This window comes from Megalops cyprinoides, chromosome 14, assembly GCF_013368585.1.
Source record: "Megalops cyprinoides isolate fMegCyp1 chromosome 14, fMegCyp1.pri, whole genome shotgun sequence".
NCBI lineage: Eukaryota > Metazoa > Chordata > Actinopteri > Elopiformes > Megalopidae > Megalops > Megalops cyprinoides.
Genome location: NC_050596.1, coordinates 17,577,846 through 17,604,723, shown reverse-complemented (window position 1 = coordinate 17,604,723; position 26,878 = coordinate 17,577,846). Strand labels below are relative to the sequence as shown.

Sequence of the window (26,878 nt, the reverse complement as noted above, 5' to 3'; positions counted from 1 at the left end):
AACACTGCAAGGGACAGAGGACACCTCTGACCGCAAAGGCCGAGACCCCTCTCTTGCAGCTCTTTTTTTGTGCTCTAATGCGGCAAAAGGATACCGTCATGTCAGCATATTTTACTGCTAAGGCTCTGCCCCTGAGAGGATGGGATCTAAGCTAAAAGCTAAAAGCACTTACAATGATTTTACTTGTAAGCCGTTAATTGCCTGTACTTTTCTTTTATCTAGCAGCATGATCTGAAATCAAACTAATAATAATGCTCATTGTTACTAAGGCAACACAGTAGTTTCTGTTTGTAACCCAAGCATAGCAATAGCATTCTTATATTATGGTGATCTCAAAGCACTCTGTCAATATTCTTCTTATATGTACTTTTTTGTAAGTCATTCTGGATAAGAGTGTTGGCTAAATGACTAAATGTAGATGTGGTTTTAAACTAAGTATTGTACACCTTTGACTTGCTCAAGAATAATGTATATATTGGGCTTTGGAAAAACATAGCTGATCTGAACGTTCTTCACCCAAAGATCCTATATCCAGGTGATTAAAAATAAAAATCATGTGAAATATTAAGAATGAGTTGCAACTAAATTGCTTTCATGATTTCAAGTCAAGGTGACATCAGACATCAAAGGTAAATAACAGGTTTATTTAAATTCCAAAATAACGATATCCCCAGCATCATAAATAACCCTATTACTGCACTTGCAACTTAACTGCTGGTTACAACTGATTCTGGATACATTGCTTATGTATCAATAAAATGTCTGAAATAAACACCAAATAATATTATCAGTAATTAAGACCAATCTGATTGATTTAAAAACTCTTAGTGTAAAGCTTTTAGAAGTGATTAAGATTAAGATTTTTTAAAGATTTTATGCTTAGCATTGCTTCTGGAATGCATACTGGCTATCCATTCCTGTATTTCTTCCTTTTGAAAATGATGAGCCATGAAATTTACAAATGATCGATTTGTAAATGAATAATTATCACTTGTGTATACATTAATTCACATTTGATATTCTGCTATAAACTCAAATGTTTGCACTTAAGTTTTTTTTAAAGTATTTGTAGCAATATATGAGGTATGCCGGAGTATTTGTACCTCCTAAATACCTCATATATTTAACATGGTGAAGCTGTTTCACTAGCTGTAATGTAATTCTGTCGCACAGATATTTTTGGAATAAGCAAGGTATAATAGCTGCTTCAGTTGCATTTAGTTTACATCCATTGAGATTCTAATTTAATAGCATTATTCCCTCTTTTTAAGGTGCTTGCTGGCAACCTTGATCGGTGAGGCTTATGATTTATGTGAGGCAGTAGAAAAGATGCAGAAAAAATATGCAGATTGGGATGAAGATGATATATTTAAAGCAAGGCAATGGTAGACAGAAAAGACAGAGGGGGCAGCAAGGATGATGAAGCCCTTATCTGTCTATATTGAATGAAGTGACTCTATCTATATCGAATGAAGTGAGTGAAAGTGACAATAGCAGCATGCAGGCTAATGCCACAGAAGATGCTCAGGATACTGAAGAGAGCAACTCTTCTGTGCTAATCAGAAGAGGTTCAGTCTGTTCCCGAAATCAAGCCAGACACTGGTTCCAGGTCGTTTCAGGAGAGGTATGAGGCCCTTCGTCAGGGACTATATACTCTGGCCTTGCTCACTATCTGGTGTAATCCTTAATGCAGCCAAAGGCAGGAAAAGTGGAAGTTATGGAATGTTGTGGAACAAAGAGTCAACGTTCTCATTTGGGTGAATTTCTGTCTTGAATACAGGATGCAGTAGAGAAAGGTGTTTTGTTTTAATTAGCTTTATTACATTACAGGCATTTAGCAGATGCTCTTACCCATGGGGGAACATAAATGCATTCAGCTGATTAATATGAGCAACAGTGACAGACTTGGCTAAAAATATTTGCAGACCTGCAAATGAATATGCGACATCACCAAAGCACTAACACAAGTTAACTACTGTGCTAAGTTAACTACTTTGTATTTTATTGCTTACCAGAAATAAAATACAGGTCCTGAGTACAAAAAATAACATCCATAACGAGCCCTAACAAGAAAAACATAAAGCCATCTCCACCATAACCAAAACCGTAAGAATCACAGCCAGTTTCTACAAGGACCCTTACAAAACAGAGAAATTATGTAGGGCGGGCTGGTTTAATTAGCTTATCCCAGACACTTCTGGCAGCTTACACAAAATAATTCTTTGACGCCCATCTGCCGCCCCAAATGAAAATCCTAGACATGTCACTGTGAAATACATTTTATTTATTCCTGCTCTTTTCTCATAATATCAGTTATGCTGCCCAGTATTCTCAAGGCAAACACCTGCCTATAATTCTTTGTTAACACAAATTTTAAAATGTCTTGCTTCACGTGAGTTCCACTGGCACTTTGGCAAGAGTTTTGTTCCCTGTATCTCCAAGGCTGTATCAATCATGTCTCTCAGTCTAGTAAATTGACAGACTTTCTCACAGTTTAGCGCCCAATCAATATGACCTCAGGTGTGAAAAATGCGAGTGGAGCAAAGTGTAAAAAAAACACCACAGAGCTACCAGAATTCTGCTGCTTCTCCTTACATTTTTGTTTATTTTGTTTATTCTTTATTAATGTGCATATTAATGTGTTTATTCCGCGTGAATAGGTGAACGCGTGTCTGTGCCTGTGCTTTCGCTTTCCATGGGATATGTCATCGTCGCTCCCTCCAGGGATGCAGAAGCTAACAGTAATTGAGTCATGTCCCCCCATCTGCCCGACATACAGGAGAGATTTCATTTCATCCCAGCCTTTCTGGAGCCAAGTTAAAGAAGCCTGGCTTGGGTGACAAACTCAATGTAGATTATCAAACATTAAGGAGACATTTGCTTTGTTGATGGTAGAGCAGCTGTAGTGTGTGTGTGTGTGTGTGTGTGTGTGAGGGGGGGTGGGGGGGGTGCTGAGAGAAATAAAATGCAAAAGCAACGATTCGTTCCTTTGTGCTTCCAAGGCCCGTGTCTGAAGCAGAGGTGTGAAGGCCGCCCACCTTCCTCCCACAAGCCTCTGCCAGCTCTAAAGAAAAGTAAACAGCACTGAAAGGACCAGCCCACTGGCTTCACCAACCCCATGCTCATGACCTCACTTCCCCCATCACTCACTGGTATATGGCAAAAGGATATGGCTCAGCAGGCCTGGGATCAGTGGCAGGCATGATGGTGCTGTGTTGGGCTGAGCTGCCACTGATCTGAGGGACACATGGGAAAGCATGTCACTGCCAAAGTGAGGTGGTCAAGCACGTCCGTGCTGGAGCAAACCCAGTCTACAGCATGCCAGAGGCAGAACACCAAGAGGTAGGACTGTGTGAGGTCTCTAATATTTGTTTTCTATATATGTTATCACCAATAAAAAGGGTAAAGGCATGGTGTCTGGGTGTTAAATCATATCTGGATATTATGGTGGGCTCTTGTGAACAGTCTCAGAGTAATGCCAGGGTCACATAGCATGGTGTCACTAACTGCCTGCCCTCTGGCCAAGTCCCAGCTTATACCTAGAGCTCTAAAAATGCAAGATGATTTTTTAAAAATTATTTTTAAAGCACACAGCCTGAAAAACCTAATAAATCACCAGTTTTAAAAAGGACAATTATTCATAATTTCTTATGACTACACATGAAATACAACTTTTTAACTAACCTTCGATAACCTTTTAACTTTTTAAGGTGCAGGTTCTAAACAACAATATTGGGACAGAAACTTGTGTACATTTTTTGGAAAAATCTACACAAGTTTCTTCTTTCAGTTGTCAATTTATTCTTAAAAGCCAAAGTGTTGTCATATTTGTCAGAAAACATGGTAAGTGTGGGTTCAGGCTTATTTATCATGATGGTAATACCAACAGTCACAGATGGGAGATGTTGATTTACACTAATCCACGGTAAAAAAAAGCCTTTTTGTTTATTTGTGCATAATAATGCTCTCCCTCAGATAAGACTTGGCTGTGGAGTCAGTTATTACAGCAATTCAATGTCAACCTTCAATTTAATTGCATAAAACTTTTGTCTATCAGATGATCACTTCCAGTAGGCACCAGCCACTCCCATGAAGAAGAGAGGGAGGGAAGCTGCATAGCAGGTTAACTGACAGTCAGGCTATTTACTCTTATCAATAACCCAAGACTGCAAATGGATCAGAGATTGATTTTGAAGTTTTGGTTATATAGTTCGGCTCCTAATTGGATCTCAACAATCTGGTCTTTTTGCTGCCAGGAAATGAAAACTAATGTCAAATTTAATGAAGGAATTAGGATTATATGGGTTGTAAACCATACAATTTGGAGGAGAGGGCTGTAATCACACATTTTAAATCACCTCTATAGATTTCTACAAATGAATCTCAATATAAGACCAGCTAGGCTGTTATAGAAAAGGGCCTGCTAATACCACTAATATTACCACTACTACAATAGTAATTACAATACCTCTTCCATTGATTTAACAGAGAATGATAAGTCCCAAGTATCAACAAGATTTTACCTTTTCTAAAATTGTTATAGAATATTTTTTGTTCTCAAGAAATATCTATGGCTAATATGTTCATTTGACCTTTATTTGCCCATAAGAGAACATATTCACAACTCTGGCTTATACCATTATCCACAAAAAATCAAATTCAGTCAGTGTTATTAAAATGTTACACAGACAGTAATAAAAACTGCCAAACAATATTTTCTATCACTGAAGTTCAAGTGCTTGTAGTCTGGCAGGCGGATGAGAGAGGATGAATCAGCAGATAAAAAATCCAGACTGAAAGCCAAGTCAAATCATTAGGAATGAAATAGAATGTGAGGCTGAATACACAAATAGTTTCTTTTGAATTTAAATTGAGATTAACTTTTGAAAGAAATTTCAAAATGTGTTTATTATGCAAGATGTCATGATGAGCATCATTACAACCTACCAAAGGGATTAATGTAAAATTAATTTGCTGTATAATAAAGAATGACATAAAACTTATCTTTTGCTCTATTTAGGGGTAAACGTCTGCTTGTCACCTAAAATAATTTCATTGTCAGTCTCAGGTAATACAAGTATTGGGATGGCAAGTATGCCATCTATTGGCATATTGTTCACAGAGGGATATAGGAACATATGAAGGTAATGATGAGAACATGCCATTCAACCCAGCTAGGCTAGTCATTCTACCCATACAACACTGAGAGTTCTGGCCTTTTTGAGATTGAATATAAATTGTATTAATTGGTTTTCCACTTTTGTTATTTCTCCTCTTTTAGTTATTTTTAAAGTTTCACATATTTTAATGTTAATATTGTTCACTTTCCTCCTGTCTTCTCTGCACTCTTTCCCCCCTTATTTAACACTGTAGGGAACACACATTTTCATCCATTATGTTTAATTATGAAGTGATGAACTTCATACCATCAATTGGCTGAATTGGTGCTGGTTAATCCTAGACTGAAATTACTGATCTGTGCCTCTAGGTGGCATGCAAGGTCTTTGTGTTACAGAAACTGTTTCTGTCTGACAATGATAAAACAGAATGATGAAAAGGGTCATTATATTTCTTACTAATACCCAATGTACCTCAGTGAATCTGTGGTAGTCTTCAGAAACCTCACCTAACCTATTACCCTACCTACCGAAATTATTTTAAGAGACTTTTAAGAGACTAAGTGGACTTTTACCCCTAAATAGGGCAAAAGATAAGTTGAACGTCATAGTTTTAATGATGGTCATCATGACATTCAGCATCAAAAGCAATATATATATGTATGTGTGTGTGTAAACAATATGTATGTATTGTATTTCCACAACATTCTATTCTGCATACCCCATTATATATGCCATACTCACTGTAATGAAAGGACTATACAGATAGCAGTGTTAATAGAAGAACATGCAGATTGACGAGATGTACCACTCATTGGTAACGCTGATTGCTATTCTGTCAATAAAAAGCTATGGGACGACGCTGTGCTTAAATTTACTTATTTTATAGTTGTGACAGAAAACAATACTCTGAGTTCAGGGCTCATGTACAGCTCAGCATCACAGCATTGACCTGACACTGATTCATTAATCCAACTGTCATGCTCAACAAAATACAAACAGTTATTTCTTAGCAAGGCTGCTGTCTCTCTTTGGCTATGCAAGGAGCATCATGTAATAATCTGGTATGCGTATTATTGTAAAAAAAAAAGATGTGAGCCCAATAAAAGAAAACGCATAAAGATATTCAATTTCACAGGAAAAGGGAGTGGTTCTTGGGTACAAGCCAGATAAACATGACTCCAGAATGACTTGTGTCTCTCAGGTGACTTCTATTGTGCAAACGGTCTTGTCGCTGCTTTTCAAGACAAGGCTGTTGCGCGATAAATTTAACTCTGGGTGAAAACTGTGAATCGTGCAGTAACTCAATGGACATAGGGGCGTTGGTAAAGATCACAAAGAAAACGTGACCTTTTAAACATTTGGTAACAGACATAAGAAAGCTATGATTCACTTGACTGAACTCTATGGTGAAAAAGAAAAGATGGACCGTAGAGCACGTGTGACACTGTGGACTTTGTAAGAGTGGAGCAACATAAGTTATGAGGGAACAGACCCCGTAAATACAAGGAAAAATGGAAAGAAAAAATACTGCCCGCATGAATTTCCAGTCACAGCGAAAAGAAAAGACCAAAGGAAGATTAATTGTGACAGGTTATTAACAGAAGTGTAGCTCCTTTTGTGACAGCAGAAGTCATGGTGGCCTACTGAATTAGATCTGCATGCGAGATCCATTGGTAACACCAGCCTTGAAGCTCATCTTTAGGAGAGACAATGTGTGACCAATCTTAATTTTTTTAACCTATTTATGTCAGTGCTACAAAGTGTCAAAACTTCACCTGCCTCATGTAAAGACGGTTTAATCTGGCTGTGCAAGTAAGATAATATTCAAAACCCATAAAGTATATTCAAGAAGAATGTGAATTAAATATATCTTTGAGAGAACATAGAACCATTAGATGGAATTGAAACTTTAGTTATTTATATATATATATATATATATATATATATATATATATATATATATATATATATATAAAAAGCTCTCATGATGAAATCAACAGTAATCTAATCCCTGACAGCTCCATCTGCTCAAATTATATTTGAGCGTCCATTGAAAAAAGGATAGATCTTCTGATTGCATCATTGCAGTCCACCTCTGTTTCATCCTGGCTCTCTGCATTGACCAATGCATATTTTAAACATCACGTTCAGAGCCATATAACATAGGTTTCAAAGGTACAAGAACAAAGTCAGACGTTTCAAAAGTTCTAGGTGAATTTACCAGTAATGTAATCCCTAGTAGGTCAGATGCCTTGGTATTTTGAAAGAGATTGAGATTGTTAATCTGACTGCACCAATCAGAGGCGAAGAAGGTGTTGTGATGTTCCCATTGGCAGTGGACCAGAAGAGTGTGGCGTGGGAGGGTCCTAGGATGCTGTAAAAACACCCTGATCTGCAGGAAGAACCAGGAAACTCCCAACAGACACAGGTAAAGGAGCAGCACTACAGCCTCCTGTGAGTAGTAGCACTGCACCACCAACAAAGCATCCAGAGGGACTACAGCACTGCTTTCACCATCCTTCCATCCTTTATGAGCAAATAGACTGAAGATTCACAATGATCAAATACATAAGAGAATGTTTTTTTTGAAGAAGGGATCTTTCCTTTTTTAATTCTAATTCTCTTGTTTTTTTTACACTAATGACTTACTGTTCAATACAGATTTGCATTACATTTGGAGCTGACTTTGGAGCCTTGGCTTCATGTATGTCAGTGTTCAGTTTTTATTCACTGGAAATTATTTTAATGTGCAGAGAAATGTTGTGTGTGCATTTAAAATAGAGAGGGGCCAAAGGGCCAAGGGGCCAAGGGGCCAACTAATCTTATGCAGGAGTTATGCTGGAGTTTGCTGGAAATGTTTTTTTTCTGTGTTGGAACTTTGTTGATATACAGTATGTCAATATTACAAATTACAAAACAAACCAACCGAGGCTAATACTGCATGGGCTGTTTGCTCAAAAGAAGATTTTTCAATGAATAATGCTTCAGTCTTGTAAAAGATCTATACTGTTAATTTACACTTATAAAGTATTCTTAATTCTGTCTGACTTCCTGTTTCTAGGTTGCTCGCTTCCATTCACAACACTGTAATGGCCACTGACGGATTATACAAAAATGAATCCTACAACAACTGCACCCAGGTGGACGTGCTGATGAAGCGGTACTACCTGCCAGTCATGTACGGGACCATTTTCGCGGTGGGCCTCGTGGGTAACACCACGTCCATCGGCATCTACGTGGCCAAGATGCGGCCGTGGAAGAGCAGCAGCATCATCATGCTAAACCTGGCGGTGACAGACCTCCTCTACGTGCTGAGCATGCCATTCCTTGTCTACTACTACACCAACGGGGACTCCTGGACCATGGGGGACTTCATGTGCCGCTTTGTGCGCTTCGGCTTCCACTTCAACCTGTACGGCAGCATCCTCTTCCTCACCTGCCTCAGCGTCTTCCGCTACGTGGTGGTGGTGCACCCGCTCCGGGCGGCGCAGGTGCAGAAGAAGTCCTGGGGCGTGGTGGCCTGCCTGATGGTTTGGGCCGTCGCCGCCGCCGAGATCACCCCCATGCTCACCATGATCACCATGGTGGAGGAGAACAACAAGACCCAGTGCCTGGACTTCGCCAGCAACGACCCCAGGGACCTGTGGTGGTACGGCTGGCTGCTGACCGTCTTGGGCTACCTGCTGCCGCTGGCGGTGGTTTTTCTTTGCTACTTCTGCATCGTGCGGGCGCTGGCCAGGGGGCCGCACACACGGAGCCCGGCCCGGGTGCGCGCCCGCAGGCTGACCGTGCTCATTCTGGTGGTGTTCGTGGCGTGCTTCATGCCGTACCACGTCCTGAGGGTGCTGCGTGTGGACACCAGGCGGAGGCCTGTGCCCTGCATGATGTGGAGGTGGGTCCACGCGGCCTACATCATCTCCCGGCCCGTGGCGGGACTCAACACCTTCTTCAACCTGGCGCTCTACACGCTGGCCGGGGACAAGTTCCAGCAGGCCTTCCTCAGCGTCTTCCACTGGAAGAACTGGCTCTCCAAACCCGAGCCTCACACGGCCGTGGCTGTGATCAGCAAACCGGCCAGCAGCACTTTGTGAGCAGACAACACACAGCAAACAGATAGGGTCAAAGGGCTCTTCCTCAAGGAAGAAAATGCCAGCTGTGTTCAAGCAAACTTACTATGTTACTTAAAGCTATCTGGATACCTTTACTAGCTCAGTGCACAATTAACACCTTTTGAAATGTTTAATATGAAATACTGTATTTACAGTAAGCATGTGCTTGCTTGTTACATATTTATTTAATATTTGTTTCATTTTCATGGTCAGAAATATTAGAACATTTAAAAAAAAGATTGATTCAACTGTGAATTATCATCTATGTTTGGCATTCGTGTCTACATTGGGCAGAGTGCCTAATTCATTTATAATTGACTAGAAGAAAACAAACAGGTGAATTCCAAATTACATTACATTGCATTATTGTCATTTAGCGGATTCTGTTATTGAGAGTGATGTACAATTCTATCCATTTATACAGGTGGATATTTACTGAGCCAGTTGTGGGTTAAATACCTTGCCCAAGGGTACAGCAGCAGTTCTGAACTGAACCAGCAACATCTCTGTTACAAGCATACATGGTGACATTTATAAATACAACAAAAAAGTCACTAATCGAAGGTTTGAAATGGCTGTTTTATGGGTTTTTAAAATTAACTCACAGATGTCAGAACTTTGAATTTAAAGGATAGAATTAGTATCACTTTCAGAATGATAAACAAACAATACACACAATTAAGTATAAAGAATGCAGTTGTTGTACAAATGTGCAATATAGTATAATATTATCAAATGTATCACCAAAATACAGTTTCATTGAAACTTGTTAAATAATGCTGTTGAAGGCATTGCCATGTAAATGCTTGCAATCATTAAACATCCATCTACATCCAAGATTCAAAAAAACATTAAATGAAACCATGCAAGTGTTTTTCAAATGAACAACTCAGTTTTTATTGTAAAGTGCAGATGGGTTCTAGAATTGGAATCACCCCTTTTCTACCTGGGGCCCTGGGACCAAGAACTATAACCGGGAACTTAAGCAAGACCTGGTAGCTGGACAGGTTCTTCACTACCCTTCTGAAATGAGTGCTGGTCTCTGCTGCCACACTTGGCCCCCTCCAGGAAGGTACTTCAGTGATATGACTGTGCTCAACTGATGACAAGAAATTTCCAAATTTTTATGTCTTCAACTTGTTTACCAAATAATAAATAATGCATATTGTGGAAGACATGACACTGTGAGTTATGTAGACCTCAAAACCGAAAAATGATTGACAAGCAAAATCTGGCACATCTGAAGTTGTCCTGGGTTAGATAGCTGCATGATCTGGAATGAGCAAATGAAAGAAAAGTTATGGATATCACCTCTTCTCACAGATTTAGTACCGAGCAGGCCGACTTGCTGTTAGCTGTGAAACGTCGCTCCTGAACTCCCTAACACTGTTTAAAAACACCAGCAGTGAAATCGGTTTTCTGTGCCTTAGCTCTGCTATTCCCTATTGGCCCACAGATGCACATTCACCCACTTGCCTGTTCAGTCTGCATGTACTCACAGCCAGGGGCTTAAGGAAAGGCTTGAAAGGTATGAATCTGACTTTGTGGGCCATACCTGTGATCTAAACCTGTGTTGTCCATCACTGTATGCACTGATAATATTATTCACTCTGTCAAAAAACATTGTTATAAAACCTTATTTGAAATGTAAATATTCTGAATAAAAAGCTACGTTGTTTAATCTAAACTTTCAAAATGTTGTTTTTGGTATTTGATCATTACTAATTGTAAACTGCACCTGGTAATGGAAAGCTTCAGTAATGAGACACATTAATGTAGTTAGTGTAGTTGCAAAGCAACATCATCAAAGAGGTAACGTAGCGCTTGATAAAATCTGGTGTTGTGCAAAGGATCAGAGCAGGATTGCATTATAATACGAGTACCCACAAGTCCACACAATGCCTCCCTGCATTTTGAGGGCCAGCAGCAGACTGCAATGGAGGGGGAAGGTGGTGTCAGTAAAAGATTGCATCTTCCAAGTGGTATGTGTGCTTGAGAAAAGTACCTACAGAAAGATGGGCCAAATGACAGAACAATTATTTGTGATGGTTATTGGATGTGACCTCAGCATGCTAAGCAATCTGACATGATGCAGTGCATCTCTATTATAAGGTAATGCATGTACACAAAATAACACAAATGGGACATAATTATACACTCTCATGTTTGACTACTGTTCCTCCACTGGACAACTGTGTTTGCCGATTTTAGTTCTGACCGGGTTCAGATAATCAGGTTTGAGTGAGCCTTTCATTTAAACATTATCTGGGTTTGTTGTTACTGGAGAGTTGTTTGCAATTATCAGATCAAGAAATGTTGAATCCGGATAAGCAGCCAATTCATAGCTCAACCAAACGATTAACTGAGCCAAGATGGAACAAAAAATGAACACACACAGTGGTCTTTCAGGGGCAGATTTGAAGAACACAGTGTGTCAGCCATCCACCAGACTTGGATTGATGCAGTAACTTTAGTAAAACTACAAATACTCTAAAAATTGGGACTGGGAGCTGAACTATTTATTTCAAGAGTTTTTGTGATGAATCAGACAGTTCAGTGCCTGGGCTCGATCCTAACCCCATTTTTTTTCATATACAGTTCCCTGCTGTGCAGCTCCTTTATGCTACAAGCAAGTTAGGCTACAACTGAGTAATCAGTCAGAAATTTCCTTGTGAAATGATATAATACATCTATACTTTGAGACATGTTCAGGGATTAAATGCTTCAGTGAGGTTGGAAGGAAGGAAAACTGACTGAAAATATGTACAGAACATGGCAATAGGGGTAGAGTCACCCCTATCCTTGTTGATGTGTTAAAACCTCTAACAGGAGGAAACCCATTAGATCCTTTCCCTCTCATTTTGTGAGGTTTCCCTCCTCTGTATCCCCCCTGAGATCATGTGTGGTGTTCAGGGTGCAACACTACTGAACAACTGTAGGATGTTACATGTCATTATTGTCACCTGTCAGCTGCAGGTGGAAGAGTTATGGTGGGTTTGTGGAAATCACTGTACCTGTAGCAGTAGGTATTCTGAGAAAAAGAGACATAGTTCATGATCTTTGAGTTAAAACCACTTTCTATGGATCCCAGATCAACACCATCTAGATATCAATAAATTCTGAATGCACATTTATCACCTAGTGGTGACTAGAAGACACTGCCAGCAGTTGCATAATTCAGGCCCAAGTGTAATGTTATAGGCTCAATGAATTAACTATTGAATACTTCACTAAAGTGCCAGAGAGCCCAAATTTTAAAATACTTTGTAGAATAACTCTAGAAATTGTGGCAGTTGGCATATAAAAAGACACATAGTGCAGGACGAGTGTTAGCTAAATCTTGAAATCACCTGAGAGGGTAGTGAATGAGCGACACACTGTTCCATTCCTGTGGGAATGTTGTCCTGTAAGCATGACGTCTGAGCTCTTATATTGCTCTCACATTTATACTTATATTGTTTTATGTAACATGACAGTAGAGGATGAACAAACATGAAAGTAATATGCTACACTAGAGCCTTGCCATGCAATGGCTTCTGGGAAAGCATTCTTTATATCTGCAGTTTGCTCTCAGCGTGAAGTACAACACAGGAAAACAACTCAGCGTTTAATTAAAAAGCAAGATTATATGCTACAATACATTATGTGCCCATATTTGTGATCTGTCCTAGTATTACATTATAATATAATAATTATATTATTTGTTGGTTTAGCAGATGCCCTAATCTGGAAAAATTTAAATAGCTTACTCTTTACATACAGTATGATCCTTTCAGACAGATGGGTATATACTGCTGCAGTTCTCAGTTTAAGTAGGGGCCATTCAACATTCATTAACTACCGAGTTTGTTAAATTGGAAATATGTTTTCTGCATTTAGGGAAAATATTTGCTCTTAAACATTTATAGATCTGGATGCTTCGCCAGGGCCTTAAAGCACACATCCAGGTCTCTATATATAAATGCTGTAACAAGTCAGACACACAGCAGGAGTTAATTAAATATAATTTTGTCTTTGCCCATTGCACATAGTGGAGAATTAATCAGAGTTTAATACACGATTATGCCATGCCTAGCTCACACAAGTAGATTCAGTGTGAAATGTAAGCTTCTTATTAAAGCATTCTTACTTTGTTGAAGGGTTCCTATAGCCCGACCACTTTTATCTGTCTTATCAGTTCCTATAGGCAACAGCTCACATACCACCCTGTCACTCAAAAAACAAAACATATCAAAATAAAACAAAAAAGCAATCCATTATTCTAATATCAACACATTAAAAAGACAATTCTGATCCACGCTGTGAATCAAAAGGATTTCCAACAAATACAGCAGACATAACTGATGCAAAACACAATCAAACATTCATTTATGAATCTAGCAGTTGAATAAATGTCGATTAGCTCAATGTAATCGCAGAGGTTAGGTTAGGCATTGCACTAGAAAGAGTTAAGAAGTCTGGAAAGGGGGAGGTGTCAATACTCATATCTGATGCAACACACATCTGTATGGCCATACTGTATGTCAACTCATAAAATCCACCCACTACCTTCCTTCAAACCACTTACCTCCCATTGCTTTATTTCCATTTGTTATTCTTTTATCGATTTATGCTACGAGCAGAAAGAACTCTGTACAGTAAAGAGAAACTGATAAATGTTCGTGCCACCACCTGCTTTTAATTCCTAGTCTACTTTTACCGCCTAGCTGGGAATGGGAAATGAAGAAACAGTCTTACAATACAGATAAGGAAGCCTCGTGCAAAGTTTAAAAAGTAAGAAATCCACACAGTTCTCATGTTACTTTTTCATTTGAATCAGAATGCGGCAGTACAATTGCGTGTTTTGAAAGCTTAGCTACAAACATTGCCTTGGTTCCCCGATATTCAATTTCATCCTATTGTTTCCTATTATTGTTATCACTTCTTCTATGTCATCTGGTCATTCCAGTAAATGCATATCTGTGGTAAAAATACACTATTGTGTGCGAGTGTAAATCCCCATAGGTTCCGTGAGATGGTGGACACTCTTACATAACGTACACCGCAATATTTGTGTGTGGTGATGTGTATTGTTCTTTGCGTTTGATGAGATAAGCTTTGGCTGAAGGACTGATGCGTCCATGGAAGGGAGGTACCTCTGTGGACAGTATTTCCCCAAATGATGCTTCTGAAAATTTCCTGCTGTTTTGCCGATGAACACAAGGGCAGTTTTTGCTTTCCCCTGTTATATCTGTGATCTATTTCAAAGAGACATTTGGTACTTTGAGGCATTGCATGGTCATAGGGATGGTTTATTTGGTTAGGCTGTAAAATTATTACTGTCCATATGGCTGATGTCTGATGACACCAAAGCATGTAGAGATCAGAGGGAAAGCTAAGAGATAAGAACAGGAAACAGCCAGGGGACAGAGTTATGCCAGCACCGCTGCTATGAACCTAACAACACCATCTGTGCAAGAATGTGCTACAGCCAATCATCACCTAGGTTTTTTTATTTATTTTAACTTTAACTGTCTCATTGAAGAGAATGGTGGGTGCATTTACTGGTGCAATTTTCACTGCGGCAGGGTGTGCTCATGTGACCTGTGACAGAAGATCCTCACAAGGTAAATACATTAAGCTAGAAAGGGGCTGGTAGACATACAGACATTCGGACATACAGGCATATGGGCATATGGGCATGAAGACATGCAGACAGACTCTTGAATGAATGCAATTATTCTGTGCTGATGTATAAACTGAGCACCTGCTGCTTCCATCATTTCCATACTAGCACCCAAACAAACAAACCACTCTGCAGCCATTCAGTCAGGCATGCTTAACACTTTGTTACATGGCAGGCATTGAGCAAGGCTTTGAGTGGATAGCATACGAATGAATCCCCAAGAAAACTTGGCTGCTGTTGGAAACGGTATTACTGGGCTAGTAATGGAGTCTTCCCTCTGAAATAAGTCAGAATGACTTACTGTCATGTACCACCCTGGTGTGTCACCTCCTTTACACACACGCACACACATGCATGCACACATACACACAGAAAAAAATTATACATGTTGAAAAGGGGATACATAAATTCAAATCATTACCACAACATGAAGATTTCTCTTTTCTGATAATTCCACACATTAAAGGGTGGCTAGATTAAACAAACGGATTTAACATATGAGGCAAAAAATCCCCCCCCCCCCCCCCCCCCCCCCCGCCATGCCTTGAATCAGAGCAAGAAACGGAACTGCAAAAGTGTAATTACCAAGTTACTGTAAGGGGGCTTCCAATGGCTCTGCCCTCCTGGGTCTGACTGAAAGCCTCTTCCTTGTTGAATGTTTGCCAGAGGTACAGCCCTAATCCCTGACCTTTGTGAGAATGAATGACTGTGGATACCATTTTACATTCACTTTGAACATAAAAACATACAAACAGCTCAGTTCATTAGAGAGCTGTAAAGAATTGGTACTTGAGGGAGATTGATGTTAGTGTGCACGCTAAGGAAGTACATTCCGTGAGCTGACATTTTAGGGGGATTTCCTCTGACCTCACGCAATGTATTTTGAAATGCATCTGGGAGCTGACCTGGACCAAACATCAGCCACACCTCAGACAACTTTCTTTCAGCATAAGTGGATCTACTGATCCCAGATAGACTCCAGTGCTGGAAAGCTACTGTTCAGGTACTGAATAGGACAGCATTGGTAACGCTATATCCACTACATAATGACAGTGAATAGAGAATTCTTTGTTTGTGGTGTGTACATATAGGCAGCCAGGGTTTTGCTATAATGTATAACATACACCCAAGACAACTGATGACCATGACAACTGTACATACTCATTATTGCAGCACAAAAGTCATTTGTGACCACACATTTAGTTTCTTGTGACTGAGCTGTTTATATCTACTACGGAAGAATAGTGAAATGATTTTTATAAACATTACAACTTGATTGGGTGCATATGAAATCTATGTTGCAAAACAATGGTAGCAAAAAAGCATAAGAATAAGAATTTGCTCATTTAAGCTACATCCTCTAACAAATACCCTTTGGGTCTGAGCAGTAGTTTGTGGTGTTAGCATGTTAAACCAAAGATATAACACAATGGCAGAGCACAGTTACTGTATATAACAGGGCATCAGCGGCAAAACAAATCCAGCCCGGTATTTCTGAAGCAGGACAGGGTTGCCTGAATGCCTGAGAGGACTCCACTATTCAGCTTAGACAAGGCTGCGTGAATACTTTAATTCTTTGCTCAGACAACAGGCAACGCACTGCCCTATACAAGGAATGACAAGGGAAAGACATTTTTAAAAGACATGGGTAACATCCTTTGAAATGCAAAGAAACAACAGTTCAGATATGTGAGCTTATTGTTGCGTGAAATTTCATGATTTTAACAAATGCCAACCTTATACTGTGTCTTGAACAGTAAAATATACATTACAGGTTGATAAATTTACCCATGCTGAACTACCAAGCACCAGCAGGTGGAAAGGTAGGGCAACGGCTCCTCCCTGTGGCCAAACATAAAAATACACAAGCACTTGTGTAGTTCAGAGGGAGGGACCACTGACTGGTGGCGACGTACAAACAGCCATACTCAGTTTTGGCCTCTGACTCAGTGAGGACATACTTTGAGGAAGGAGAATGAGTTATTTTATGTACTGTAAATCAGTACTGTAGTTACTTCTAAGGTGTTATATAGACTGGGAAACCACAACAGTTACTTACAGGAGACAAGATGCAGTCTACAGAGGTGAGTTTTCTGTTGTCCTGAATGCTGTAGGACTCTCTTTCTACCCGCAAAGGGGTCAGAACATACAGAGGTATGTAACCAGTGTGTGTAAACCTGCACAGGAGAGATGGCCAGGTATTCTGGGGTTGTAGAGCAACAGATCTGACAAGTGTATACATTCTGATGATACCTGGAGGTACAGGGAAGTCATTCCCTGTGCTGCCCTGGTACACTAGCACAGATGAAACAGATGCCAGCCATTACCAGTACCTTGTGGAGAGAGATCAGGAGGGACACATACCTCAAAAGTGCCATGGGGGCTTCTATGATCTGGATACATGAAAAAGACATTAGTCAAATAAGCCACTAGCTTCTATTTAAGTATCACTGTGATGGTTTATTAAATACTGACTGTACAGTACACGGTGACCAATGATCATGGTGTCAAATACTGGATGTGTCCCTGTCTTCATTGCTTACATTCTCTTCAGTAAATCCCAAGTATTATGAAAGGGTAAAACAGAATGTTAGCAGTGGAACTACAGCATGTATTTTACTATTTTTTCCTGCCCAGAGAGAATGCCTCTATATATTCTATGCATTCCGCAGAAAGTTCCAATCCATAAATAGACCATGTGGTATAACAGTTTAGTGTCAAATGGTTGTCACTTATTTGAAAGCTCTCCTCAGTTAAGAACACTTTTTTTTTATTTTGTGTTCAGAAATAGAACTTTACACTTCACCATGGCAGGCTTTATAAAAAGAAAATCCCATCCCCAAGGTCTCCCTCGATTTGCCAGAACAGTCACTCGGCTAATGCCACATTAAATAAGACATTTCGCTGCGACACACCTGTAACCGCACCTAATGCCCGGCGCTGATGGAAACTCCAAGTGATTTAAGAGGATTCAAATGACTCCAGACAGCCCAGTCGTATTTGTTCTCTGCATTTATTTCTAATGTTTTCCATGGTGTTCAATCAGCATTTGCAGATCTGACAAGAAAACCACTGATAAAATCATTAACGTCAAATGGCATGAAGACGTTTCATTTTCATACATTACGATAAATTCAAATGGGAACATACAGGTTCACACATGAAAAAGTTACGTTTGAACAGCCACACGCCAGAGAGATTACGCAAAGCGGAACTGTAGGCATCTTAACTGGGCTCCTGCCGAGGACGCATGTCCTCCTCTGAGAGAACAGTTCTAACTGGTTCTTATTAAAGCAAAGAGGTGCCCGCCTCAGATGCGCAATTACCCATCTTTTCAATGAGGAAAAAAATGAAAGGAAATGAAATGAAGGAAAGCCCTTCCAATCATGAAAAAAGCCTGACAAGGTCTGGACTGACCTTGCATTGCGGTGCTGCGCATTCGTTATGACTTTTAAATTCATTTGACTCATTTTTGTGCACTCAGATAAGGGTGAAAGACAGTTGGACTTCATTCTTGCTGTACATAAAATGATCCGGGATCAAGAGGAAGCTCGCTTTCCTCCTTTGCTTATAAGGCTTAGAATTGACTGTTTATTATTGTGAGCTCTTTCTGTTAAACTCTGAATTCCTTCAGGCTCAGAACTGAAAACAACTGCATTACCTTTTCAGCAGATCTCTCACAACAAAACACAATGTACTCAAATAAATTAGCACAAATCATGGCAATGACATCCATTTACAATGCAATACCCAAGATGCAATAATAAATTAGACTGGCAGACAGGCACGCACGCACACATACATGCACGTGCACGTGCACACACACACACACACACACACACACACACACACACACACACACACACACACACACAGTATCACAGGTTTTTAAATTTTATTCATAATTGACCATTCTTGTCATCTGCACTACCATCCACTCACTGATGATTCTTGTGAAATTCTACAAGTAAAACTAAAAATGGAGGAAAAGAGCAGCAAAAACGATATCAGTGTTGATTGAGGTAAAATATGATTAGAGAAAATAAAATATTCTTACCTTTTTATCACTGGACCAATTATCAAAAAGACTGAACATTTAATTTTCCAAGTTTATATTTCATTATTAATGCATTTAAAGCAATCTCTCGATCATCCCAATTAGAAAATATGGCCTAAGTGTATTAACTTCCAAAAAAACCCAGCATTATTATCTCTCATCTTACTTACAGCTCAAAATATCAAAATACCAAAATGTAAAGAGGAAACAGGAGAGAACAGAGCAAGCAATACAATGAGTTTGAAAGCATTCCCCAAGAAAGGGAAACCATTTGAATGACCATACAAGGTAGACTTAAGAATGCTTATAAATGCACCCAACGGGTCATTTTCCCCTGGTTTTATTCTGTCAGAGAACCAGGTGAGGTGCCTTTTAACCAAGCCTATATATAGAGAGTACAGCCTGTGCTGGGAGAAGGTTGTAATGACAATGCTGTCCCTCTCTCATGGGTGTTCTGCTGGAATTAGATACCCACTCACATCCCGATCTGTCTCCAGCTCCAGCAGCAGACAGGCAAGAAGCACCTGTGATTGAGGGATGGATGAGGGAGGATGAAGCCCGTGCCGACAAAAAAGACCACGATGACCCACTTCCTCAAGCACGACCATCCGTAGCTGCGTATACATTCCTGACAGATTTGCTAAATAAAAACCCGAAACAAACATCAAAGCCGGAGGAGCTGTCTGCAAATTTCACGGTTTTGGAAAATATGGAACGTCTTTTTTTGGAGAGTTCCTCAGCGTTCGGGATACGGAAAGCTCACGTTAGGAGTTGTGTGCTGGGCGTATCAGAAATATGACTGCTCTGTGTCGGTGGGCGATGCTAAGCTTCCTCACGTGCCCTTGAATAACTTCACAGCCTAATTCATTCAGTTAGCAGTCAGAGGGGAACAGCAGGGCACACAGGCCAGAGTACATTCTCAACTGTCCGATGCGGAACAGATGCCACTGCAGATACACAGAACAGAGTATAATCACTTTCCTGGGCTGTGACAAGATCTTCTGAAATTATGCAGCATTTCACATGAAGCATCAAATGAAGCTTTTGGAACAAACAGAACCAAAGCACAGGCTTACATAACAGCCTGGAACTCTATATTCCACAAACTAAGAGCCAACCTCACTCCATTCGCACTGCCCATGCAGCCTGGTGAAAAATCGTTTAGCATTGTGACATTGTTCTGTGAAAAAAAGCAAAACATTGTTCTGTGAAAAAAAGCAAAACATTGTTCTGTGAAAAAAAGCAAAACATGAGCAACTCAGCAATTCTAAATGCCAAATGTCTTAAGCACTGTTTTCTGAAAGCAAACATGAATGCTAGTTTTAGACTGCTGCTTATAGACTGCTTGGGTAAAAAAGGAATGTGCTTTATACGACATAATGGTTCAGCCTTTTGTGAAATCTGGGTTATAAATGAATTATTACAACAACTAATTAATCAAATTATATTTTTTATGATTTAAAAACCTGTGTTAATATTTTGCATTTATCAAGACCATAAAATGTGGTCAGCTATAAAGCTATGCATAAAGACATGCAAGACCTGCGAGACCCATGAAAAGCCACAGGATACTGATGCCTTGAAGGCTTGCTAACCGCCAGCAGGACATCAGTTGAAGAGTGAAGAGTGAGTGTGGTGTTTGACATCACACTCACTCATCAGCTTTCTCTGTTGTAAATATGAAGTCATCTTTGTGGCAGAAACTCCTTTGTCATATAGTTCATTCAGTACTGAGCCAATATAACCGTGCAACGAACACTGCATTGCCCACCTGCTGATTGCTGTCTGCCCTCAGTCCTTGAAAGCTGTCATAAAAAAATCAATACTGCTAACGTCCAGTTGGGTATGCCATCTTTCTGTCATTTACTGTCAATAGACATCATTGTGCAATCTGTAAGACAATAAATAACAACGGCAGAATTTAGGGGTACAGGTACAGATAACAGATAAACAAACAAAGAAATAAATAAATAAATAGGTTCCATTCATTTGAAAATGTAAGACACCGAAGGATACTCCAAGGCAGGGATGCTGTGACAGTCACAGGCTTGGCAGTCTCAAGACAGAAAAAGTACAAGCTCACACCGAAGCAGAGAGAGAGAGAGACAGAGAGAGAGAGAGAGAGAGAGAGAGAGAGAGAGAGAGACAGAGAGAGAGCAAGATAGCGAGAAAGAGAGAGACAGAGAGAAAGCCAGAGAGACGTGGAGAAGGGAAGAGAGAGAGAGAAACCGTTTGTGTCCTTCTCCAGCTAGGTCTCCTCTCCATTGCGGCGAGGTACGCGGCGGCGTCACCAGCGCACCACCTGGCTGGCGTAGTCCTCGGTGGTGGCCACCACCTCTCCTTCTTCCTCCTCCTCCTCCTCCTCCTCCTCCTCCTCCTGCTGCCGGCGGCGGGACAGGAAGGCCCTCTGCTCCCTCAGCCAGCGCCGCTCCTCCCGGCGCTTCAGCCGCTCCTCCTGCCGCTCGCGCTGCCGGGTGAACTGGAAGCGCTGCAGGAACAGGTCCTTGGCGTAGTCGTACAGCTGCACATCCAGGAAGTTGAGCCCCTCGATGCGGCGGCGCACGTCCTCGCCGATGTCCACGTTGGCGGCGCGCGTGCTGTTGATCTGCGTGAAGGCTGAGATGAAGCGCAGGCTGAAGGTGCGCTCGAACAGGTACTGCGTCTTGCGCTGGAACTCCGTCAGGCCGTAGAAGGCCATGTTGCGCAGGTTGGCCTTGGCGCTGCTCAGCAGGATGTGGTTGCGCTCGCTCTCGTTCATGGACGACAGGTTGTAGCAGCCCACCAGGCTCAGGTCGGCCAGCATGCGCACCTGCCGGTTGTTGGCCAGGTTGGAGGGGCAGTCCATGAACTCCAGCAGGGTGACGCCCGCCCAGTCGTCCCCGCTGTAGCAGGTGGGCAGCTCGTCCTGCGTGGGCGACCGTCCGTCGCACATGTGCAGGGATGTCTTCCAGGTGGCGCCGCGCTGCACGTGCTTCCACTCGCTCAGGTAGCGTGAGACCGGGTCCCGCAGCATGGTAATGTAGTAGAAGTTCCTGTAGGGGGAGACAAACACAATCGCATGCGGCAGTGAATGGCAGGGCTTTTATCAGTTCCGTTTTACGAACAGCGGGAAAAAAACTCAAGGCGGTGGCCTTTGGGACACAACCAAATTACCTTTTAAGGGGCCTGTGAAGCGGGGGTTTAGAAAGCTCTGACTAGATAACAGATTGCTTCATAGAGGTTTTGGTTTTCCTATCTCTTAAAGGATACCTGTGGCTGTTCTCTGAAAGACTTTATTTAATTTAATTTAACTTCTGCGTCTAATTCGCGTTCAAAATACATTTTAGGCTGAATGGAAAAAGTCAGTAAGGGAGAAAATTTAGTTAGACGCACAGCACCAAGCAAACATCAAATCAACAGGCTGATTTAGAACTAAATGCTACATCCAACCAAGCGCCTTCCCTTGGTTTTATTTTACCAGGATCCCTTAAGAGGCACAGAGAACACTCTTTGTTTCACTTGTATCATGCTGCTGGTTGAGAGTTGCCACCACAGGGTTCACTGTATATAATAACAACGCAGATATTGTGCTTAACAGTTGTCCACCGCACTCAGTTTGACTCCTCAAAGGAGAAATGCATTACTATGGCACTTTCACAGAGAGAAGTTATTAAATGAAACATATTCTGTCCCACACCTCACTGCCTGTCTACAAGAATGGGCATTTCGCCTCAACCCTGAGAGGCCCCGGGACAGCGAGTGAACATGAAGAAAAATGAGACAGCTTTACTCCAATTTATCAGGCTTCTGCGGAACAGAGGACATTTTGCAGAGAGACAGGACTGCGTAATTGTACGATCAAGACTGCACTAGTCACAGCAACATTAGACACTACAGCGTAACAGCTGGCAACACATTAATATAAGATTAAACAGTGTTTAATTACAAGCAATAACCTGTGAAGAACAGACCATTGCTTCACACCTTTGTTCTACATATTTGCTGGATTGTATTTTCCACAGTCATGTACGTCCTCACTGGTTATTTGCATGCATGCCCTGAGCATGTTGAGTGTCTGTGTGAATAGTGTGAATTCATACTAAGTTGCGTGTTTTCCACCTGCCACCTGTGTTCATGGCATGAGAACACATTTGTCCCACTTGAGAATGAAATATTCATCTACACAGTTACTAAATATCATAACATCTCTAATATGATCACATTACCTGGGTAGGGTGTTATTCCTCAGCAATGACATAAAAGCCATATTGAGAGAATCAGGTTGCTCTTTCAGTGGTGTTGGTTTAGAACCAGCTCTGCTCTGATGCCCATACACAGGCAGCGAGTATCTTGGATGTTCAGCTAGGCTCCTTTTTGCCCCTTGAAACATCCTTAGTGAATAGTGGACAAAGCAAAACTCTGATGTGATCTCAGAGAAGCGGCAGTGAGGATAAAAAGGGGCCAATTCTTGCACAGCTCTCTGCCTTGCCTGTCTGACTCTCTCTCCTCCATACACACTCCCCCCTTCCAGCCCAACATTACACTGTCCACCCCAAAACATGAAGAGTTTCCTCTAATGCCCCCCCCCCCCCCCCCCCCCCAAAACAGGGTATGCAGCCCAGTGCTCCTTCAGTTCAGACCCCTCTAATGTATACATTTTCTTTGAGGAAGTGAAAATATACACACATTTTAAACACTTAAATGGCATTTAATTGTATCACTCTGAAAAGAAATCTTTGATGATAAGAAAGCAAGGCTCTGTCCAACGAAACGCCGCTGTGTTCAAAGAAAAAAAAAAAAAACAGAACACAGAGAATAAAGACTGATTACTGAGACACCGCATCCATTGCTGGAAACACACGTATCACTGTCTGACAAACCTGACAGCAGAGGTAAATCTGAAGCCTGTTGGCCTTAATGCAACTGAAGGAGCGCATCAGTTCAAAGAGCTGTTCAAAGCTAACCTTACCAGGGGGCAATTACTGTGATGACAGTTTTACATCATTCTGAGCGAATTTAAACAGCTGGATTTTTACTGGAGTAACTGAAGTGAAACAACCTCGCTCAGGGGTAAAAGAACAGGAATGGAACTCACAAACATCAGAGTGCCTCGCTCTAACCACTGCACCACATGAAACCAACAGAAATGAAGCTGACACAGATCCCGGGCTTTCTACTAATAATCTCACATAATTAAAACTCACCCATTAAAGGGGATTTTACTGAATAGCTGCAAATATATAACCACAGATGCAACATGCACCTCAGCATGTTGATTTCACTTAATGGCACAGGCTGAGCACTCTTTACAATGTTTTGTCAATGAGTGTTTTTCACATCATACACACAGAATCTTATATTCACATATACATGTTTATATACAGTATATACTGCATGTTTGTGCACGCTATACATTCTTATATATATTAACACACACACACTTACTGTATACAGTGCACTCCATATTTATCCGCTTATTGCACAAAAACACACACTCAAACACATGCACATAAACACACATAAGACCTGCCAACAGTCCTGATCCGATGGGAGAGGTGAGCTGCCTATAAGGTGTGGGAGGAAGGAAAAAGAAGCAGGATTGTTTCAGGGGGTGTGAAGACCGTGCAAATGCAATTCCAACAGCATTATAAGACTGTGAAACTCCGAAGTTAATTTTCAGTGATGTTTCGTTCCCCATTTAGAGGTGTGATAATGGCACCCATGTTAGCTGCTGTTTGTGATGCCGCTGTACAGTACGCTGCTGCGATTGGAGAAGGGAAAGCCCAAGGAGGTCCCTGCATATACACTGGACATGGAGCCAGAGAAGGGCACGGTTCTGACAGACATGGAGAATGTGGACAGATAGAGGTCTTTTTCTTCATGGTGGTCCACACAGCCTCAGTAGACCCCTCCCAGGCTGTCTCAGGAGAGGCATGACAGATGTCTATTGCAAAAAAAAAAAAAACCCTTTTCACTAACCAGCAATGTATTCAGTCTTGTTATTACATGGTTAAATACTCATTTCATTAGCTGAGGCATCAGCTTTTACAATGTTAAAAAAATCCAACAAAAACTGACCAAATGAATAAGGGTTAAGAGCATGCAATGTATTATTAATAAATATTCAAATATTCAAATCATTTCTTCGTTAAGCAGCCACTTCCAGGCTCACGTTTGTTAATTGGTGACAGTTTAGGCACCAAGCACCAATTGCAATGGGACCATCACGAAAGAGAAATGACTGGTGGTTTTGATTTAGCTTCTTGTGTCATGTATTAAATGATGAAATTTCAGTTTCGTGTTAAGAAACAACTTGCCTGTTCACATGGCAACTCTGCTTTTTTGTCTCTCTGATGTGATCCACGGACCAGGTCTCTCTCAGAACGCATGACTGCAGTGTCTACGCTGAACAGCCATAGCAACATTTGAAAAAAGTAAACATCCATCCCATGATTCCTGAAATCTACACAGTACTTTTCACTGGGTAACCTCAAGACATATCAGAACTGGCTCAAGACAAGATAAATACTCGATACTATTAGCAACGTAAAAGCAGACATTTTTTTCCAAGAAAAGCTATTGAATTTTCTTCTTTTGGTACCGCTAAATTGTCAGCCTTACTTGTTACAGAAATTTGATGCCTCTCAATCTCCCCTAATTGGCTGGGCCTTGGTATGTTTGTTCAAGAATCTTGACAAACATACCACGAAACGAAACGACACGAAAATGTCTGCATCTGCTAATCCAAGACCAGTTTGGTCACTGAGCTCATAAAGGTTACATTTAGTATTGGGAGTACAATGGTAAGGTGAACCCGGACCAATGATTATAGTAAATTGCCCAGAGCTTGATGTATGTCCTAAGACAGACCTGGTTGTGTCAACAACTTAGCAAGAGAGACATAAGAGCCTTTTAAAAAGCGAAATTATTATTGAGCAATGAAACTCTGTGTTCCACGCAATCAGCAATCTTTGTATGGAGTAGTTGTAGTCCTTCCTCTTGACTCTTCAAGCAAGTGTCATAGTATACTAATGCAGAGGAGTCACAGTGATTATACACACTAAGCTTTATAAGCATGCAGGTAAGCCTTAATACATACCTGTGTGTATCCTCATAGGCCTGTGTATTGCTGCATGTGGGCTTTGTAGTTGGTGAACAATTGGCTAGCTTTGTTTGCATTTTGTGTAGCTAACACTAGGTTGGAAATGTGCGAGCTTACATATCCCAGCTATTGCCGCAAGAGGCAATGCCACAGCAGACACATTATTTAAGTCTTAAGTGAATCTGTGTAGGATTAGTTTCATGAAGGACCTTTTTGTTATGTCCCTTTAAATGTATGTCACTTTTGTTCGGGTGCCACCACAACCATAGGGGAGCAGGGGAAACTAGTTGCAACAATATAAGCTTATAGTTTTTGACTACAGGGGAGTGTAGTAGACACATTGGAATTACTCATTTTGAGTGATTTAGGTTTTTTTTTTATCTCCAAGTAACAATCAATACTTTATCAATACGTGGTCTCTGTATTTGGCTTATACACAAAAGGGACTTCCAACCTAAAACATTTCTCAAAGTGAATTTGGAAACTCTTATTTCTGTCACCAGATGACTTGAAATTAATTTCATGGTCCTTGGTGACCAAAACAGAAGGCTACATCATAGATTAATAAATTCAAAATAAATCAAGAAATTCAAAGATCCCCAAAGTCCCTTTGTATTATATTATGATGACAGCATGGGAGACAGTCCTGTGTGTGGATGTGAGCCTGGCGTGCATCACCACACGCTCTCGCTGCGTGTGGTGATGGTGCTAGCCTGTGCGCTGTGCTCAGCTTCCCACTGGCTACAGCTGTGCTCTGGCTCTTCCTGCAGGAGTGGGAGGCCTGCGCGCACCATCTCATTAGCCCGTCGTCAGGGACATAAACACATGCTGCAAGTGCCGTGGACA

The 26,878-nt window shown here is 41.0% G+C and overlaps 2 protein-coding genes across 2 annotated transcripts in view; one reads left to right on the top strand and one right to left on the bottom strand.

Annotated features, from left to right (window-relative positions):
- The first annotated feature begins 5,904 nt into the window (after positions 1-5,904).
- Positions 5,905-9,211, top strand: LOC118789272 (2-oxoglutarate receptor 1-like). The gene is made up of 3 exons (XM_036545615.1): positions 5,905-5,934; positions 7,519-7,574; positions 8,182-9,211. The coding sequence occupies exons 1-3, from the start codon at positions 5,905-5,907 to the stop codon at positions 9,209-9,211; spliced, it is 1,116 nt and encodes a 371-aa protein (XP_036401508.1).
- An 11,969-nt stretch (positions 9,212-21,180) lies between these two features.
- LOC118789367 (heparan-sulfate 6-O-sulfotransferase 3-B-like) overlaps positions 21,181-26,878 on the bottom strand; it is a 77,956-nt gene continuing 72,258 nt past the window's right edge. The window contains exon 2 of the mRNA XM_036545756.1: positions 21,181-21,983. Coding sequence (XP_036401649.1) covers positions 21,239-21,983 — 745 coding nt within the window. The 3' untranslated portion in view covers positions 21,181-21,238. The remainder of the gene's footprint in view (positions 21,984-26,878) is intronic.

Bases quoted from the DNA above. Each gene is read 5' to 3' on its own strand.
- LOC118789272 (XM_036545615.1), top strand. From the start codon at position 5,905: ATGCAGATTGACGAGATGTACCACTCATTG. The intron at 5,935-7,518 runs GTAACGCTGATT...CCTGATCTGCAG, and splicing joins ACGAGATGTACCACTCATTG to GAAGAACCAGGAAACTCCCA. The intron at 7,575-8,181 runs GTGAGTAGTAGC...TCCTGTTTCTAG, and splicing joins GAGCAGCACTACAGCCTCCT to GTTGCTCGCTTCCATTCACA.